At 48.7% G+C, this 19,504-nt stretch overlaps 2 protein-coding genes across 5 annotated transcripts in view; one reads left to right on the top strand and one right to left on the bottom strand.

Moving 5' to 3' along the window:
• The window catches only part of FBXO9 (F-box protein 9), a 163,907-nt gene extending 158,269 nt beyond the window's left edge, over positions 1-5,638 (bottom strand). The window contains exon 1 of the mRNA XM_063916701.1: positions 5,549-5,638. Within this exon, the coding sequence (XP_063772771.1) occupies positions 5,549-5,551 (3 nt within the window). The 5' untranslated portion in view covers positions 5,552-5,638. The remainder of the gene's footprint in view (positions 1-5,548) is intronic.
• Positions 5,639-5,719: 81 nt separating this feature from the next.
• Positions 5,720-19,504, top strand: part of CILK1 (ciliogenesis associated kinase 1) — a 200,203-nt gene continuing 186,418 nt past the window's right edge. For 2 of the 4 annotated variants that reach the window (XM_063916694.1, XM_063916696.1), the window contains exon 1: positions 5,871-6,113. The gene's annotated coding sequence lies outside the window, so the exon portion shown is untranslated. Of the gene's footprint in view, positions 5,806-5,870; positions 6,114-19,504 lie in introns of those variants that run through there. The other 2 variants (XM_063916695.1, XM_063916699.1) reach the window with 2 other exon arrangements.

The raw sequence follows: 19,504 nt of genomic DNA, 5'->3' as shown, positions 1-19,504 counted from the left end.
CAGGGATCCACCTGTGAGCGAACCCACTGGTGGCTGAAATTTCGGAGACGCGCCCCCACCGCTCCTGGCTCCACCTGTGGAGCCCCAGCGTCATGCGGTGGATTTTGTGCAAGCCGGGGAGGACTTCTGTTCCTGGGAACTAGCTGTATTGTGCAGCTTCTTTCCTCTACCCCTGCCAAGAAAAGACGCACCGCGGAATTTCTTGCCTCTGTGCGATCGAAAGGACTGCATTTGGTAATACGGTGCTTTCTTAGGTTGTGAGGGAATATATGGCAAAAAAATTTGACTTCCCAGCCGTAGCTGTGGAAACTAGGTCCGAGAGACCGTCCCCAAACAATTCCTCACCCTTATAAGGTAAAACCTCCATGTGCTTTTTTGAGTCGGCATCACCTGTCCATTGCCGAGTCCACAGGACCCTTCTGGCAGAAATTTACATTGCATTTATTCTAGAGCCCAGTAGGCAAATGTCTCTCTGGGCATCCCTCATATATAGGACAGCGTCTTTTATATGCCCCAGGGTCAGTAATATAGTATCCTTGTCCAAGGTATCAAGTTCTTCAGACAGAGTATCTGTCCATGCTGCTACAGCACTACACATCCAGGCCAACGCCATTGCCGGCCTCATTAGGGTACCTGAATGTGTATAAACGGACTTCAGGATACCTTCCTGCTTCCTATCCGCAGGACCTTTTAGGGAGGCCGTATCCTGTGACGGCAGGGCCACCTTCTTAGATAAGCGTGTCAAAGCTTTGTCTACCCTAGGGGAGGATTCCCAGCGTAACCTGTCCGTTGGCGGGAAAGGATACGTCATAAGTAACCATTTGGAAATCTGCACTCTCCTATCAGGAGAATCCCAAGCTTTTTCACATAACTCATTTAACTCATGTGAAGGGGGAAAAGTCACTTCTTGCCTTTTTTCCCCAAACATATAAACCCTCTTGTCAGGGACCGAGTTTACCTCTGAAATGTGCAATACATCCTTCATTGCTATAATCATGTAGCAGATGGCTTTAGCCATTTTAGGCTGCAACTTTGCATCATCGCCATCGACACTGGAGTCAGAATAGGTGTCGATATCTGTGTCAACAATCTGGGATAGTGGGCGCTTCTGAGACCCTGACTGCCTCTGCGCTGTAGGATCAGGCATGGGTTGAGACCCTGACTGTCCCAAGGCTTCAGCTTTATCCAACCTTTTATGCAAGGAGTTTACATTATCATTTAACACCTTCCACATATCCATCCAATCAGATGTCGGCGGCGACCCCACATTAATCTGCACCTGCTCTGCTTCCACATAGCCTTCCTCGTCAAACATGTCGACACAATCGTACCGACACACCACACACACAGGGGATGCTCTATTTGAGGACAGAACCCCCACAAGGCCTTTTGGAGAGACAGAGAGAGAGTATGCCAGCACACACCCCAGCGCTATATAACCCAGGAATTACACAGTAACTTAGTGTTTACCCAGTAGCTACTGTATTAGTGATTTTGCGCTAAATTTATGTGCCCCCCCCTCTCTTTTACCCTCTTTCTACCGTGATTCTGCAGGGGAGAGCCTGGGGAGCTTCCTCTCAGCGGAGCTGTGGAGAGAAAATGGCGCTGGTGAGTGCTGAGGAAGAAGCCCCGCCCCCTCAGCGGCGAGCTTCTGTCCCGCGATTTAGTGTAAAATAATGGCGGGGGCTCATGCATATATACAGTGCCCAGCTGTATATATGCTCTATTATGCCAGGAGGTACTTAATTGCTGCCCAGGGCGCCCCCCCTTCCCTGCACCCTACAGTGACCGGAGTGTGCGGGTTTAATGTGGGAGCAATGGCGCACAGCTGCAGTGCTGTGCGCTACCTCATATGAAGACAGGAGTCTTCTGCCGCCGATTTTGAAGTCTTCTTGCCTCTCTCGCCGGCTTCTGTCTTCTGGCTCTGCGAGGGGGACGGCGGCGCGGCTCCGGGATCGGACGACCAAGGGTGAGTTCCTGTGTTCGATCCCTCTGGAGCTAATGGTGTCCAGTAGCCTAAGAAGCACGACCTATCCGCAGTTAGTAGGTTTGCTTCTCTCCCCTCAGTCCAACGTAGCAGAGAGTCTGTTGCCAGCAGATCTCTCTGAAAATAAAAAATCCTAACAAAATTCTTTCTTATTAGCAAGCTCAGGAGAGCTCACTAAAGTGCACCCAGCTCTGACCGGGCACAGATTCTAACTGAGGTCTGGAGGAGGGACATAGAGGGAGGAGCCAGTGCACACCAGTAGTCCTAATTCTTTCTTGGAGTGCCCTGTCTCCTGCGGAGCCCGTCTATTCCCCATGGTCCTTACGGAGTCCCCAGCATCCACTAGGACGTTAGAGAAAAAGGAATTGGTCGTACTTTTATATATGTTGTCTCAGGGAGGCATATTCTGTCTGAAGGTGTGCTTTAAAAGTTTCAGCAATTTAACAAAGAAACTAGTAAATATCTCATAGTTCCCGCCAGACTCTAATTTATATGCACAGTTTCAGATTTTATTAATTTGTGCTCGTTGAAGTCCCTAATTTTCAACATGTTAGATTAGATTCCTATTATATGTGTGTGTGTGGGAATGGGGCTGTATGTGTTTATTTAGATGGGTGTATGGGTTTCCAGACCAGTGGATATCAAACAGTGGTTCGAGAGCCTAAAGTGGGTATACGAGTGCCAGTTCGAGGCCCAGTCATCACCACAGTGCCTCGACACAGCCCTCCAGCTCCTCACTCCTTCTGCCTCCTCAGGGCATTAAAGGCCCGCAGCTGCCCTGACCAGCAATGACTTTTCCCCAAGGCCAGTCCAACATTTTTAAAAAAAAAATAGGGCCTAGGAGAAATTCATTGTTGCTGGGCAGCTGCCAGGAAGTATGGTTGGCCACAGTAGCGGATCTTGCCACGGGCAAGCAGGACTTTTGCCTGGGGCGCCGCCATACGGAGGGCGCCGCACCATGGCAAGATCCGCTGCTGCTGTGCCCCCCGCTGCCCGCTGTGAAGGGAAACTAGACCCATACGTGTCTAGTTTCCCTTCGTGGGCTGCCCGCTGTGAAGGGAAACTAGAGGACCATTACTGTAATGATGTGCGGTGCGCGCTGACGTCATCGCGCACCGCACATCATTTCAGTGGCGCTACTGCTGTACAGGGGGCGTAACTGACCACGCCCCCTGTATGAAGCCACGCCCCTATTTCCGCCCAGGTCGCAAAAAGCCCCTGAACCGGCCCTGGTTGGCCACACTGCCTTGAGGTACCAGCCCCTTACCTTACAGAGGAAGGGCACACTGCCCCACCATGCCATTTAAAAAAAATATATATATGTCATTACTAAAATTGGCATGCACTGCAATGGTTAATACGATAGCAGCTCATCCGGGCCAGCTGTTCTTGTCTTCCCAACCCAGCCTCCACTCAGGGCTACAGGCTGCCTCATCTCCCAATCTGCAGTGGCAGATTGAAGACGTAAGGTAAGTGGTGGGAGGGGGGATATCACAATTTACAAAAGTCTATAAAAGGGGGACAGCGGACACAAGGTTAATATATATGGGAGGGACAAGGGGCACAACCTAATTAAACATGTAAGGGGCATGTGGCATAGATTAAAGAACACATTAAATAGGCAAGGGGCATACATTAAACACCCTGTGCATCTCCCTAGTCACCCAATGCCTCTCCCCAAAGCCTTCACAGCAAGGTGTAAAGATGCATGATTTAAAAAACACATACAGGGGCTCAGAAAGGAGCTCATCCATGCGATGTGTAAGAAATAAGTCAGTCACTTCTGTTATGAGACGCCGCAGTGTTACCATGTATGCACAGTCTGCTGATAACACGTTTTGATGCCCTTTTGGCCTAACTTGCTGGGGTCCTATCATTTTTATTGCAGATGGGGTCCCAGAGAAAAATAGTTTGAGAACTACTGATACATTTTAACACACCTAAAACCATACTTCCCAACATGACCCTCTCCAGGAGGGAAACAATGCTGTTTCTGGACTTTTCTCTTAATCTATGATTGCCAGCGCCTGCTTTGAACAGGTTAATGGGTAAGAAAGGTGTTGTGGCCAGGGCCGTCTTAACAGCAGTGTGGGCCCCTGGGCACAACAATGCACTGGGGCCCCTACCTAATGCCAGCGGTAGCGGTTGGGGGTGCAATCAGCGGCAGCTTTGATGTCCCGCGGGCGGTAGTGGATGTTCTATCTTCAGCTCAGCATGTAGGACCTGGAGCAGTAATTTCTGCTAATTACTCCTTACTGCACAGATGCAGTGGAGGGAACACTTAAACTGTATAAGGGGCATTGGGCTGAATGAAGGGGGCCCTGGTACATGACTTCCAGGGTGGTAGGGGTTTTTTAATATGCAGGGGAGGGGTGGATAGTGGAGTGGGTTTAATAGTCACCATTTTCCGGTGGGAGGGCAGCTTGCTTGACTGCAGATATCTCCAGTTCCTGGAGATAGATTTCTTAGCTTTGAATGGGATAATAACACTAAAGAGTCTCATCTTTTAGGAGGTATTGAGGACTTGGGGTTCAGAGCTCAGGAGCCAGAGCAATCCACCAACGAAAATATAAAACTGTATACCAGGTGTGTGGAGCTGGAGCAGGGACCAGCTGCCCGAAGGCTGATATCTCTGGTTCTGGGCATAGTAGAGACAAGCTGCCAGTATTCACCAAAAGGGGAGCGTCCCAGCTTTTGGAGTATACCTTAACAAAAACTAAAAGCCAAACAGAATCCGAGATATTGGGCTGGGAAGAGCAATTAACAGGCTTGGATGGGGACCACTGCTTTGAAGTCATATATCTCTGGTTCCCCTGGCCCGATTTTCAAAAATCTGGTACACCTGGAAAGAGGGGACCCTCAGCTATCAGCCTAGGACCCTTATACTCCTGGGGGCCCTTGGGCAAGTTCCCACTGAGCCCATACGAAAAGACGGCCCTGGTTGTGGCACAGGTGACGGCAATCATAAATTAAGAGGGAAGAGAAGGAGCAGAGCATTCTGTCCCTCCTGGAAAGGGTCGTGTTGGGAGGTATGCTAAAACTGTATTTCACTATTGTGGATCCTCTGTTCAACTAAGTACAACTAAACTTTTGGGAGTGTGAAGAAAACAGAACACTGTTTGGTGGTGAATGAAGTTTATCGGAAGTGGTTGAGAACACGTGTAACAAGAGGACTGTTGAATTTCATGGAAACTATTTTGGATTTCCATATGTTATGGCACTGGACTGACACTTATCCTAAAGAAGTTGTCCTGGGTAATTAATAAATTACTCCTTCATCTGCACCATTATTGAAGTGCAGATACTTCTATTTTTCTCTTTTGCATAGTTTGATAACCCCTGTTCTAGAACATTAACACAACTGCAGCAGCATACCATGATGGGGAGTATTAGTGCTGGTCTCTTATGTGCACCCTCCAGGATTGGGACAGCAGCAGCACGCCTGACACACTTCCCATTGGGCAGCCCACCTAATCACGTGACCAGCGGGCCCCGTACGGACACACACAGCGGCGCCCCACACCACAGTCACACACACACAGCTGGCTGCCCGGGAATTACCATGCTGGGCGGCCGCGGCCTCCTCGTAGTTCAGCACAGTTCTCGGTCGGAGAAACGCAGGACGCAGCGGGAGTCTGAGCGGGACCTGCGGGCGGCAGCCATGACTGAGCGGAGACACCCGGGAGCCGAGTGCGAGGACAGCGCCGGGAGCAGCAGGCACATAGAACCGTACGCAGCAGAGAAGACACCGGAACCAGAGAGGAGAAACTGACGCTGCCAAGATAAGAAGCCGGAACTAGAGAGAAGAGTGACTAGTGGTAAGAGAGCCCCGCTGCGGAACCAGAGAGGAGGGTGGTGGTGGGACGGATGGACGCTTGCTGGGTTCCGGCCTGTGTGCGGGGAGGCGGAGCTAGGCTGTGTCCTGCAGGCAGGGTAATGATTACAGTGCGACCTGTATGTACACAGAGAGCGGCACTGCACGCACAGGCACGGGACCGGTAGATCATACTGGATAGAAGTGGTATTACGGAACCAGAGAGAGGTGGAACGGGCGGCTGGGCGCCGGAACCAGAGAGCTGATACAGGGACAGTTGATGCTCAGCTGTGTCAGAACTGCATGAGGCAGGTAGGCACCAGTGTTGGACCACAGTGCGAGCACCGCACACAAGTATATCCCTGTACATGTCTCTTGTAAATTTAGCTGTATAATAAAAAAAAAACAGAGACACCCACACATGGGCGCTTCAACAATTTTAAGTTTTGGGGGGGGCAAGATGCATTATTCTCCTATGTAAAGACTGGATTGTCACTTCTTAATACAGCATCACTGGGACGCCGGTGTCAAGCATTTAATATTCAGAACAGCATGATATATCTTTAAATCGAGGACATATTCACCTGAGCATTATATCGTTTAGGAGTAACATATTATAAAAAAAAGTATCAAGTTGTATAATGTTACATGATTGCATTCCTGTGAATACCATTGATTGAGACAAAGGAATAAGCTTTCTTTTTTATATACATAAATTGTATATTGTTTTATAATCTATATATAATAAAACTGAATAAAGTTTATACATTAGTATGACAGGAAAGGCTCTGCCTCCACCGCACACCATACACACACGCATCGCTTCACTTTTTCCACATTTTATGTTCCAGCCTTATTCCAAACTGGAATAAATTCAGTTTCTCTGACGTCCTAGTGGATGCTGGGACTTCCGTAAGGACCATGGGGAATAGCAGCTCCGCAGGAGACTGGGCACAAAAGTAAAAGCTTTAGACTAGCTGGTGTGCACTGGCTCCTCCCCCTATGACCCTCCTCCAAGCCTCAGTTAGATTTTTGTGCCCGAACGAGAAGGGTGCATGCTAGGTGGCTCTCCTGAGCTGCTTAGAAGTAAAAGTTTAAATAGGTTTTTTATTTTCAGTGAGTCCTGCTGGCAACAGGCTCACTGCATCGTGGGACTAAGGGGAGAAGAAGCGAACTCACCTGCGTGCAGAGTGGATTGGGCTTCTTGGCTACTGGACATTAGCTCCAGAGGGACGATCACAGGTTCAGCCTGGATGGGTCCCGGAGCCGCGCCGCCGGCCCCCTTACAGAGCCAGAAGAGCGAAGAGGTCCGGAGAAATCGGCGGCAGAAGACGTTCCTGTCTTCAGATAAGGTAGCGCACAGCACTGCAGCTGTGCGCCATTGCTCTCAGCACACTTCACACTCCGATCACTGAGGGTGCAGGGCGCTGGGGGGGAGCGCCCTGAGACGCAATAAAACACTATAAAAACCTTATATGGCTAAAGAAATGCATCACATATAGCTCCTGGGCTATATGGATGCATTTAACCCCTGCCAGTTTTCCTGAAAAAAGCGGGAGAAAAGGCCGCCGTGAAGGGGGCGGAGCCTTTCTCCTCAGCACACAAGCGCCATTTTCTTTCACAGCTCCGCTGGAAGGACGGCTCCCTGACTCTCCCCTGCAGTCCTGCTACAAGAATCAGGGTAAAACAAGAGAGGGGGGGCACTATTGGCAGCTAATATAAAACAGCAGCTATAAAGGGAGAAACACTTACATAAGGTTATCCCTGTATATATATATATATATATAGCGCTCTGGTGTGTGCTGGCAAACTCTCCCTCTGTCTCCCCAAAGGGCTCGTGGGGTCCTGTCCTCTTTCAGAGCATTCCCTGTGTGTGTGCTGGGTGTCGGTACGATTGTGTCGACATGTATGAGGAGGAAAATGATGTGGAAGCAGAGCAATTGCCTGTGTTAGTGATGTCACCCCCTAGGGAGTCGACACCTGACTGGATGGTCGTATTTAAAGAATTACGTGACAATGTCAGCACTTTGCAAAAAACTGTTGACGACATGAGACAGCCGGCAAATCAATTAGTGCCTGTTCAGGCGTCTCAGACACCGTCAGGGGCGCTAAAACGCCCGTTACCTCAGATGGTCGACACAGACCCAGACACGGATACTGAATCCAGTGTCGACGCTGAGGAGACAAACGTAATGTCCAGTAGGGCCACACGTTACATGATCACGGCAATGAAGGAGGCATTGAATATTTCTGACACTACAAGTACCACAAAAAAGGGTATTATGTGGGGTGTGAAAAAACTACCAGTAGTTTTTCCTGAATCAGATGAATTAAATGAGGTGTGTGATAAAGCGTGGTTTTCCCCCGATAAAAAACTGCTGATTTCTAATAAATTATTGGCACTATACCCTTTCCCGCCAGAGGTTAGGGCACGTTGGGAAACACCTCCTAGGGTAGATAAGGCGCTCACACGCTTATCAAAACAAGTGGCGTTACCGTCTCCCGATACGGCCGCCCTCAAGGAACCAGCTGATAGAAGGCTGGAAAATATCCTAAAAGGTATATACACACATACTGGTGTTATACTGCGACCAGCAATCGCCTCAGCCTGGATGTGCAGTGCTGGAGTCGCATGGTCGGATTCCCTGACTGAAAATATTGATACCCTGGATAGGGACAGTATATTATTAACTATAGAGCATTTAAAGGATGCATTACTATATATGCGAGATGCACAGAGGGATATTTGCACCCTGGCATCTAGAGTGAGTGCGATGTCCATTTCTGCCAGAAGAGCGTTATGGACGCGACAGTGGTCAGGTGATGCGGATTCCAAACGACATATGGAAGTATTGCCGTATAAAGGGGAGGAGTTATTTGGGGTCGGTCTATCGGACCTGGTGGCCACGGCAACGGCTGGAAAATCCACCTTTTTACCTCAGGTCACCTCTCAGCAGAAAAAGACACCGTCTTTTCAAACTCAGTCCTTTCGTCCCCATAAGGGCAAGCGGGCAAAAGGCCACTCATTTCTGCCCCGGGGCAGAGGAAGGGGAAAAAGACTGCACCAGGCAGCCTCTTCCCAGGAGCAGAAGCCCTCCCCCGCTTCTGCCAAGTCTTCAGCATGACGCTGGGGCTCTACAAGCGGACTCAGGCACGGTGGGGGGCCGTCTCAAGAATTTCAGCGCGCAGTGGGCTCACTCGCAAGTGGACCCCTGGATCCTGCAGGTAGTATCACAGGGGTACAAATTGGAATTCGAGACGTCTCCCCCTCGCCGGTTCCTGAAGTCTGCTCTACCAACGTCTCCCTCCGACAAGGAGGCGGTAGTGGAAGCTATTCACAAGCTGTATTCCCAGCAGGTGATAATCAAGGTACCCCTCCTACAACAGGGAAAGGGGTATTATTCCACGCTGTTTGTGGTACCGAAGCCGGACGGCTCGGTGAGACCAATTTTAAATCTAAAATCCTTGAACACTTACATAAAAAGGTTCAAATTCAAGATGGAGTCACTCAGAGCAGTGATAGCGAACCTGGAAGAAGGGGACTATATGGTATCTCTAGACATCAAAGATGCTTATCTCCATGTCCCAATCTACCCTTCTCACCAGGGGTACCTCAGGTTTGTGGTACAAAACTGTCATTATCAGTTTCAGACGCTGCCGTTTGGATTGTCCACGGCACCACGGGTCTTTACCAAGGTAATGGCCGAAATGATGATTCTTCTTCGAAGAAAAGGCGTCTTAATTATCCCTTACTTGGACGATCTCCTGATAAGGGCAAGGTCCAGGGAACAGTTAGAGGTCGGAGTAGCACTATCTCAGGTAGTGCTACGTCAGCACGGGTGGATCCTAAATATCCCAAAATCACAGCTGATTCCAACAACACGTCTACTGTTCCTGGGGATGATTCTGGACACAGTCCAGAAAAAGGTGTTTCTCCCGGAGGAGAAGGCCAGGGAGTTATCCGAGCTAGTCAGGAAACTCCTAAAACCAGGCCAAGTGTCAGTGCATCAATGCACGAGAGTCCTGGGAAAAATGGTGGCTTCTTACGAAGCGATTCCATTCGGAAGATTCCATGCAAGAACTTTTCAGTGGGATCTGCTGGACAAATGGTCCGGATCGCATCTTCAGATGCATCAGCGGATAACCCTATCTCCAAGGACAAGGGTGTCTCTCCTGTGGTGGTTACAGAGTGCTCATCTTCTAGAGGGCCGCAGATTCGGCATTCAGGATTGGATGCTGGTGACCACCGATGCCAGCCTGAGAGGCTGGGGAGCAGTCACACAGGGAAGAAATTTCCAGGGCTTGTGGTCAAGCATGGAAACGTCTCTTCACATAAATATCCTGGAACTAAGGGCCATTTACAATGCCCTAAGTCAAGCAAGGCCTCTGCTTCAGGGTCAGTCGGTATTGATCCAATCGGACAACATCACGGCAGTCGCCCACGTCAACAGACAGGGCGGCACAAGAAGCAGGAGGGCAATGGCAGAAGCTGTAAGGATTCTTCGCTGGGCGGAAAATCATGTGGTGGCACTGTCAGCAGTGTTCATTCCGGGAGTGGACAACTGGGAAGCAGACTTCCTCAGCAGACACGACCTCCACCCGGGGGAGTGGGGACTTCACCCAGAAGTCTTTCAAGTGATTGTAAACCGTTGGGAAAAACCAAAGGTGGACATGATGGCGTCCCGTCTCAACAAAAAACTGGACAGATATTGCGCCAGGTCAAGGGACCCTCAGGCAATAGCGGTGGACGCTCTGGTAACACCGTGGGTGTACCAGTCGGTGTATGTGTTCCCTCCTCTGCCTCTCATACCCAAAGTACTGAGAATCATAAGAAGGAGAGGAGTAAGAACTATACTCGTGGCTCCGGATTGGCCAAGAAGAACTTGGTACCCGGAACTGCAAGAGATGCTCACGGAGGACCCGTGGCCTCTACCTCTAAGAAAGGACCTGCTCCAGCAGGGACCTTGTCTGTTCCAAGACTTACCGCGGCTGCGTTTGACGGCATGGCGGTTGAACGCCGGATCCTGATGGAAAAAGGCATTCCAGATGAAGTCATCCCTACCCTGATCAAAGCCAGGAAGGATGTAACCGCGAAACATTATCACCGCATTTGGCGAAAATATGTTGCGTGGTGTGAGGCCAAGAAGGCCCCCACAGAGGAATTTCAACTGGGTCGTTTCCTGCATTTCCTGCAAGCAGGACTGTCTATGGGCCTAAAATTAGGATCCATTAAGGTTCAAATTTCGGCCCTGTCGATCTTCTTCCAGAAAGAACTGGCTTCAGTGTCTGAAGTTCAGACGTTTGTCAAGGGGGTACTGCATATACAGCCTCCTTTAGTGCCACCAGTGGCACCTTGGGATCTCAATGTAGTTTTAGGGTTCCTAAAATCACATTGGTTTGAACCACTCACCACTGTGGAATTAAAATATCTCACATGGAAGGTGGTCATGCTGTTAGCTCTGGCGTCAGCCAGGCGTGTCTCAGAATTGGCTGCTTTGTCATATAAAAGCCCTTACCTAATTTTTCATTCAGACAGGGCAGAATTGAGGACTCGTCCTCAATTTCTCCCTAAGGTGGTTTCAGCGTTTCACATGAACCAACCTATTGTGGTGCCTGCGGCTACTAGGGACTTGGAGGACTCCAAGTTGTTGGACGTAGTCAGGGCCCTGAAAATATATGTTTCCAGGACGGCTGGAGTCAGAAAATCTGACTCGCTGTTTATCCTGTATGCACCCAACAAGCTGGGTGCTCCTGCTTCTAAGCAGACGATTGCTCGTTGGATTTGTAGTACAATTCAGCTTGCACATTCTGTGGCAGGACTGCCACAGCCAAAATCTGTTAAAGCCCATTCCACAAGGAAAGTGGGCTCATCTTGGGCGGCTGCCCGAGGGGTCTCGGCTTTACAACTTTGCCGAGCAGCTACTTGGTCAGGGGCAAACACGTTTGCAAAATTTTACAAATTCGATACCCTGGCTGAGGAGGACCTGGAGTTCTCTCATTCGGTGCTGCAGAGTCATCCGCACTCTCCCGCCCGTTTGGGAGCTTTGGTATAATCCCCATGGTCCTTACGGAAGTCCCAGCATCCACTAGGACGTCAGAGAAAATAAGAATTTACTTACCGATAATTCTATTTCTCATAGTCCGTAGTGGATGCTGGGCGCCCATCCCAAGTGCGGATTGTCTGCAATACTTGTATATAGTTATTGTTACAAAAAAATCGGGTTGTTTATTGTTGTGAGCCATCTTTTCAGAGGCTCCTACGTTTATCATACTGTTAACTGGGTTCAGATCACAGGTTGTACAGTGTGATTGGTGTGGTTGGTATGAGTCTTACCCGGGATTCAAAATCCTTCCTTATTATGTACGCTCGTCCGGGCACAGTATCCTAACTGAGGCTTGGAGGAGGGTCATAGGGGGAGGAGCCAGTGCACACCAGCTAGTCTAAAGCTTTTACTTTTGTGCCCAGTCTCCTGCGGAGCCGCTATTCCCCATGGTCCTTACGGAAGTCCCAGCATCCACTACGGACTATGAGAAATAGAATTATCGGTAAGTAAATTCTTATTTTTCCCCTCAAAATTGTACACATAATACCCCATAAGGACAACGTGAAAAAAGTTTTTTTTTGGAGATTTTTGCAAATTTATAAAAAAAAACCTAGTAATCACATGTACACAAGTATTCACAGCCTTTGCTCAGTACTTTGTTTATGCACCTTTGGCAACAATTACAGCCTCAAGTCTTTTTGATTATGATGCCACAAGCTTGGCACACCTATCTTTGGGCAGTTTCGCCCATTCTTCTTTGCAGCACCTCTCAAGCTCCATCAGGTTGGATGGGAAGCGTCGGTGCACAGGCTTTTTCAGCTCTCTACAGAGATGTTCAATCGGATTCAAGTCTGGGCTCTGGCTGGGCCACTCAAGGACATTCACAGAGTTGTCTTGAAGCCACCCCTCTGATATCTTGGCTGTGTGCTTAGGGTCATTATCTTGCTGAAAGATGAACCGTCGCCCCAGTCTGAGGTCAAGAACACTCTGGAGCAGATTTTCATCCAGAATTTCCCTGTACATTGGTGCATTCATCTTTCCCTCTATCCTGACTAGTCTCCCAGTTCCTGCCTCTGAAAAATATCCCCACAGCATGATGCTGCGACCACCATGCTTCACTGTAGGGATGGTATCAGTGGCAAACGCAGGATTTGCATGGGGGGGGGTTCCAGAACTGGGTGGAGCCAAGCACGGGGGGGGGGGGGGGGGGGGGACTGAGGTGACTTAGTATATGATGGGTCTGTAAAAACTAGTGTGTGTGTGTGTGTGTGTGTGTATATGTATGTATGTGTGTGTGTATGTGTATATATATATATATATATATATATATATACATACATATATACACGCACACATACACACACACATATCATATTAAACATGCATATATATACACAGTACACATATATATACACACATGTGTATATATCATGTGTGTGTGTGTTTATATGTATGTATATACATGTGTGTGTATATATGTATGCACATGGATTTATATGTACTATAATTAAAATAAAGTACATTTTAATTAAGCACTTATAAGTACCACCAGGAAGACAGCAGGCATAATAATAGTCATGCAGAAAAAAAAACACAATTTTTTTTTAGTGAGGGGGGGTTTCTGGGTGCTCGGAAACCCCCCCTGCGTGCGCCACTGGGTATTGGCCTAGTGATGAGCGATGCCTGGTTTCCTCCAAACATGACGCCTGGCAGTTACTACTTCCATTAGATGTCCATGTGGATAGTGAAACTAATAGCCCAGGGGTTCCTTGTTCGGAACCTGAGCTCTATAGATATAATATAGCATTTTCTATTTTAGATTGAAAAAGAAATGTCTTTATATTGAACTTAGATTTGGGACCAGACGTCTATCAGTGATATACAGTGTAGCTACAGTATGTCAGGAACTGTTTTATTCTCCATATTCCTACACCTCCACAATATCACCAGAGATACAATAACATCTAAAAGCTACCTGTATCCTCCTATAGTGAAGACTGCAGGATAAATTAAGAATATATAGTGCTGGTATCAAATGACTAATATGACTGCACCAGCTAGCAACAAGGTTCTAATTCCATAATAATAGCGTATGAGTGCTGCGATTGTGTTGGCAAGTACACAGATTGTATTACATAATTCAATAGGGGAAAAAAGGTCCCAAGAGCAGCATGAGTAAGCAGAAAGTTGCTAGCCTCAAAGCCCCAGTATGTGTTATGGCACTGGTAGATGTGAAGTTTCCAAATGTATTTCATTTAGGGTTTGAAAAGCTCCTGAATTGTCCATTATTCTGTTCACCTTCACACACGTGAATTTTGTAATGTCTTAAATTGGCAGTTCATGTATTTTGTATGTTATGGTCCTTTTGTCAAATACCTGCCATTAACCATGTGGTGCTGATGCAGAATGAACACAAGTCGACGGTATTTGCTTCCTCATTGCACACATGAAGCTAAATGTGTATTTTTGTCCATATGCAGAGTTGTACGCAGCATTGACGGTGGACAACTCCTATACATACACTTGGTATAATACCCATCATTGGGGGTCATTTTGAGTTGATCGCATGCTGCCGATTTTCGCTGCCGCTACGATCAGGTCTCTGCTGCGCATGCGTATGCACCTCAATGCGCACGTGTGTAGTACGGGTACAATGCGGATCGTTGCTGAGCGGTGGTTTTAACATAGAATCAATTCGCACGGGCAATCACCAGGAGATTGACAGGAAGAGGGCGTTTATGGGTGTCAACTGACCGTTTTCTGGGAGTGGTAGGGAAAATGCAGGCGTGTCCGGGCGTTTGGAGGGTGGGTGTCTGACGTCAATTCTGGGACCGAACAGGCTGAAGTGATCGCAAGGGCTGAGTAAGTTCAGACCTACTCAGAAACTGCACTAAACTGTTTTTGCAGAGCTCGGCTGCATAGGCGTTCGCACACTTGTAAAGCGAAAATACACTCCCCCGTGGGTGGCGACTATGCGTTTGCACGGCTGCTAAAAACAACTAGCCAGCGATCAACTCGGAATGAGGGCCATTGGCCCTCATTCCGAGTTGTTCGCTCGCTAGCTGCTTTTATCAGCAGTGCAAACGCTAGGCCGCCGCCCTCTGGGAGTGTATCTTAGCAGAAGTGCGAACTAAAGGATCACAGCATTCTACTAAAAAAGATTGTGCAGTTTCAGAGTAGCTCGAGACTTACTCCTAGCTAGCGATCACTTCAGTCTGTTTTAGTTCATGTTTTGACGTCACAAACACGCCCTGCGTACGGCCAGCCACTCCCCCGTTTCCCCAGGCACGCTTGCGTTTGTATCTGACATGCATGCGTTTTTCAGCACACTCCCGGAAAACGGTCAGTTACCTCCCAGAAATGCCCCATTCCTGTCAATCACTCACCGATCAGCAGCGTGACTGAAAAGCGTCGCTAGACCTTGTGTGAAACTGCATTGGCTTACGTGAAAGTACGTTGCACGTGCGCACTGCGCCCCATACGCACGTGCGCCCCATACGCAAGTGCCGATTTTTAGCCTGATCGCTGCGAACAACGGCAGCTAGCGATCAACTCGGAATGACCCCCATTGTCACTGCTCACTTGTACCTGCCCTAGCTTTGGGTCAAAAAATTAATCTGAACACATGCAAAGTCTCTCTTTCAGCCAAACCTGCATAGCTTTCTGTTCTGTCAGCCCTCCCTGACTGAACATTGCCTACTTGAGAATAGCCTGTTAGTATCCTGTTATGCCCCTATAGTCACAAGTAGGAAGGCCAATCAATTGAGTTGTAGATTTTAAAATTAAAATCTTCAGTGATTGGCCAGCCTAGTCACAAGGGGAGTTACATTTAAAGTGCGTCCAACTCATCCTTGCCCATGCTTGTATCCACTTGATTCCTGAGCGTGTGCAGGCAAGTTCCGGTATGAATGGTCGACCATGTTATGGTCGACAGTCATTAGGTCGACCACTATTGGTTGACATGGACATATGGTCGACACATGAAAACGTCGACATGAGTTTTTTTTACTTTTTTGGGTGTTGTTTTTTGCGTAAAGTGACTAGGAACCCCAATTAGTGCACCGCGTCGCTTCGCTCGCCATGCTTCGGGCATGGTGCCTTCGCTTCGCTCGGCACAGATTACCGTTCCAATCGTAGTCCACGTGGATCGTAAAGTATGGAAAAGTTCCCCAAAAGAAAAAAAGTTAAACTCATGTCGACCTTTTCATGTGTCGACCATTTTCATGTGTCGACCATGTGTCCATGTCGACCATGTCAATGTCGACCAATAGTGGTCGACCTAATGATTGTCGACCATATGAACGGATACCGTGCAGGCACACTGGATATGCTGCAGACACTGTAGTGTATTTCGCCCTGCGTCAGATACAGTGGGTGGTAATCAAACAATATATCGCACCCAACCTCCATTCTAAAGTGATCCCCGTTATCTCGCATATTGTGCTTCTAGTAATCAGGTTTAGCTGCATAAAGGGTTGGGTGCCTCGCTACCCCAAATGAAATGATAATACCCTGCCCGTCAGCAGAAACAGAGCAGGTGTTGAAGGGGGTGAAAAGAATTGAATACCGCGCAGTATGTTTTTAATGACTGTCGTTAGATTCTAGAACAGTGAAGGGCTACCAGTGGCCATTGCTTGAAACTCCAGCTTCTTTCTGCTTTGTTGTAATATTTGTTATAGCTTGCTTAACTGTCTGCTGAGATGTTAATATTACAGTTAGATATTTTCTCTGACGTCCTAGTGGATGCTGGGAACTCCGTAAGGACCATGGGGAATAGACGGGCTCCGCAGGAGACTGGGCACTCTAAAGGAAAGATTAGGTACTATCTGGTGTGCACTGGCTCCTCCCTCTATGCCCCTCCTCCAGACCTCAGTTAGAATCTGTGCCAGGCCAGAGCTGGGTGCTCCTAGTGGGCTCTCCTGAGCTTACTAGTAAAGAAAGTATTTATTAGGTTTTTTATTTTCAGAGAGCTTCTGCTGGCAACAGACTCACTGCTACGTGGGACTGAGGGGAGAGAAGCAAACCTACCTGCTTGCAGCTAGCTTGTGCTTCTTAGGCTACTGGACACCATTAGCTCCAGAGGGTTCGAACACAGGCACCTGTCCTCGATCGTCCGTTCCCAGAGCCGCGCCGCCGTCCCCCTCGCAGAGCCAGAAGAACAGAAGCTTGCAGACGACGAAATCGGCGGCAGAAGACTCCTGTCTTCATTTAAGGTAGCGCACAGCACTGCAGCTGTGCGCCATTGCTCCCAGCACATTTACACACTCCGGTCACTGTAGGGTGCAGGGTGCTGGGGGGGGCGCCCTGGGCAGCAATTGAAGTACCTTTTGGCAATAAAAATACATATATACAGTCTGGCACTGTATATATGTAAAAACCCCTGCCATTTTTTCACAGAAAGCGGGACAGAAGCCCGCCGCTGAGGGGGCGTGGCCTTCTTCCTCAGCACACCAGCGCCATTTTCTATTCACAGCTCCGCTGGAAAGAAGCTCCCCAGGCTCTCCCCTGCAGTATCCAGATACACAAAGGGTGAATAGAGGGGGGGGGGGCACATACATTTAGGCGCAAATTTGTATATACAGCAGCTACTGGGTAAACACTGAGTTGTAGTGTAATCCCTGGGTTATATAGCGCTGGGGTGTGTGCTGGCATACTCTCTCTCTGTCTCTCCAAAGGGCCTTGTGGGGGAACTGTCTTCAAATAGAGCATCCCCTGTGTGTGTGGTGTGTCGGTACGCATGTGTCGACATGTCTGAGGTAAAAGGCTCCCCTAAGGAGGAGATAGAGAAAATATGTGTGTGAGAGGGTGTCTCCGTCGACAACGCCGACACCTGTTTGGATATGTGTAAGTGCTGAGGTAAATTTATTGCACAAAAGATTAGAGAACAGACAGGAAATCTACCCATGTCTGTCCCTATGTCGCAGAGACCTTCAGAGTCTCACAATGATCACTATCCAAAATAATAAACACTGATATCGACACGGAGTTTGACTCCAGTGTCGACTACGATAATGCAAAGTTACAACCAAAATGGCTGAAAGGTATTCAATATATGATTATTGTAATAAAAGATGATTTGCATATCACTGATGACTCATTTGTCCCTGACACAAGGTTACACATGTTTAAGGGGAAGAAAGCTGAGGTAAATTTCCCTTCTCTCATGAGGAAAAAGGGCAGGAATCTCCAGACAAGAAACTGCAGCTTCCCACAAGGAATTCTCAGGCAGTATCCTTTCCCCACTAGGGCCAGGATGTGATGGGAATTTTCCTCTAGGGTGTCACGTTTGCCCAGACGGTAGCACTAGTTGTTCTCAGGGATCCTGCAGATAGTGTGTGTCACTAACCTGATTTGGGAGTGTTGTGGACTCGGGGCTTCTTCCGATGACCGGGAAGAGGAACCGCTACTGGGTCGCAGTAGAGATGGCCGGATGTAGGTCTTCCTCATGCAGGATTAAGACGGCAGGCAGGAAGCACGGAAGAATTCTCGCAGGTTTCCTGAAAGACAAGACTTGTAGAGATACTGAATGCTGAGGTACTGAAGTGCTGGAGACACAGGTATTGAGGCACGGCGGTGCCGGAAGCACAGTGAGACTGAATGCTGAGGCTCTGGAGGCACTGAAGTGCTGAAGGCACGGAGGTGCTTGGGGGCACGGAGGTGCTTGGGGGCACGGGGGTGCTTGGGGGCACGGGGGTGCTTGGGGGCACGGGGGTGCTTGGAGGCACGGGGGTGCTTGGAGGCACGGGGGTGCTTGGAGGCACGGAGGTGCTTGGAGGCACGGGGTGCTTGGAGGCACGGAGGTGCTTGGAGGCACGGAGGTCACAGGAACGTGGGAGCTCTGGAAATCACAGCTTCCGGCGTCTGGTTTTGAATTCCCCGCCCTTGCCTGATTGGCGGAGCAGGCAGGTGACGTCAGTCCTGCTCCGCCTCCTTGAGCTCACTACGATGGCGGCGCCCTCGCTCCGGGAAGCCGCCGGAGGAACGCGCCGACCCGCCGCCGGGACCGGAGACCGCCGGGGGAAGAGAGGCGCTGGGCAGACCAGGTCACCCGCAGGGACAAGCGCGGCTGCCGCTGCCTGCGGTGAGTGACAGTGTGCACATTCTAGTACACTACTCAGACCGGCGATTGTGTCGGCATGGGTTTATAGCGCTGTGGCAGCGTGGACAGGTACCTTATTAGCAGAAATTGAGACCCTAGTATGCATATAGATATATATATGTATATATAGAGATATATATATATTAAAGATGCTGTCTTAAGAGATATGTATGTATATGTGTGTGTGTGTGTGTGTGTGTGTGTATATATATATATATATATATATATATATATATATATATATATATAACATGCCCAAAGAGACATGAGTATACTGGGTCCTAGAGTCAAAGCTATGTCGATTTCTGCTTGACGTGTCCTGTAGAATATGCAATGGACAGATGATGCCGACTTAAGAGGCATATGGAAGGCTGAGGATTGTGTGGAGAAGGGTTCTCGGACCTGGTCTCCACAACTATAGCTGGTAATTCTGATATTTGCCTTATATTCCTGCACAGCCTAGGAAAGCACGACATTATCAAATGCAGCCTTTCAAATAAAGAAACAAGAAAGTCCGAGGTGCGTCCTTTCTTGCCAGAGGCGGGGGCAGAGGAAAGAAG

This window comes from Pseudophryne corroboree, chromosome 4 (assembly GCF_028390025.1).
Source record: "Pseudophryne corroboree isolate aPseCor3 chromosome 4, aPseCor3.hap2, whole genome shotgun sequence".
NCBI classification, from domain to species: Eukaryota; Metazoa; Chordata; class Amphibia; order Anura; family Myobatrachidae; genus Pseudophryne; species Pseudophryne corroboree.
Note: the sequence above shows the minus strand (reverse complement) of the source record. Positions and strands in the feature narration are given on the sequence as shown.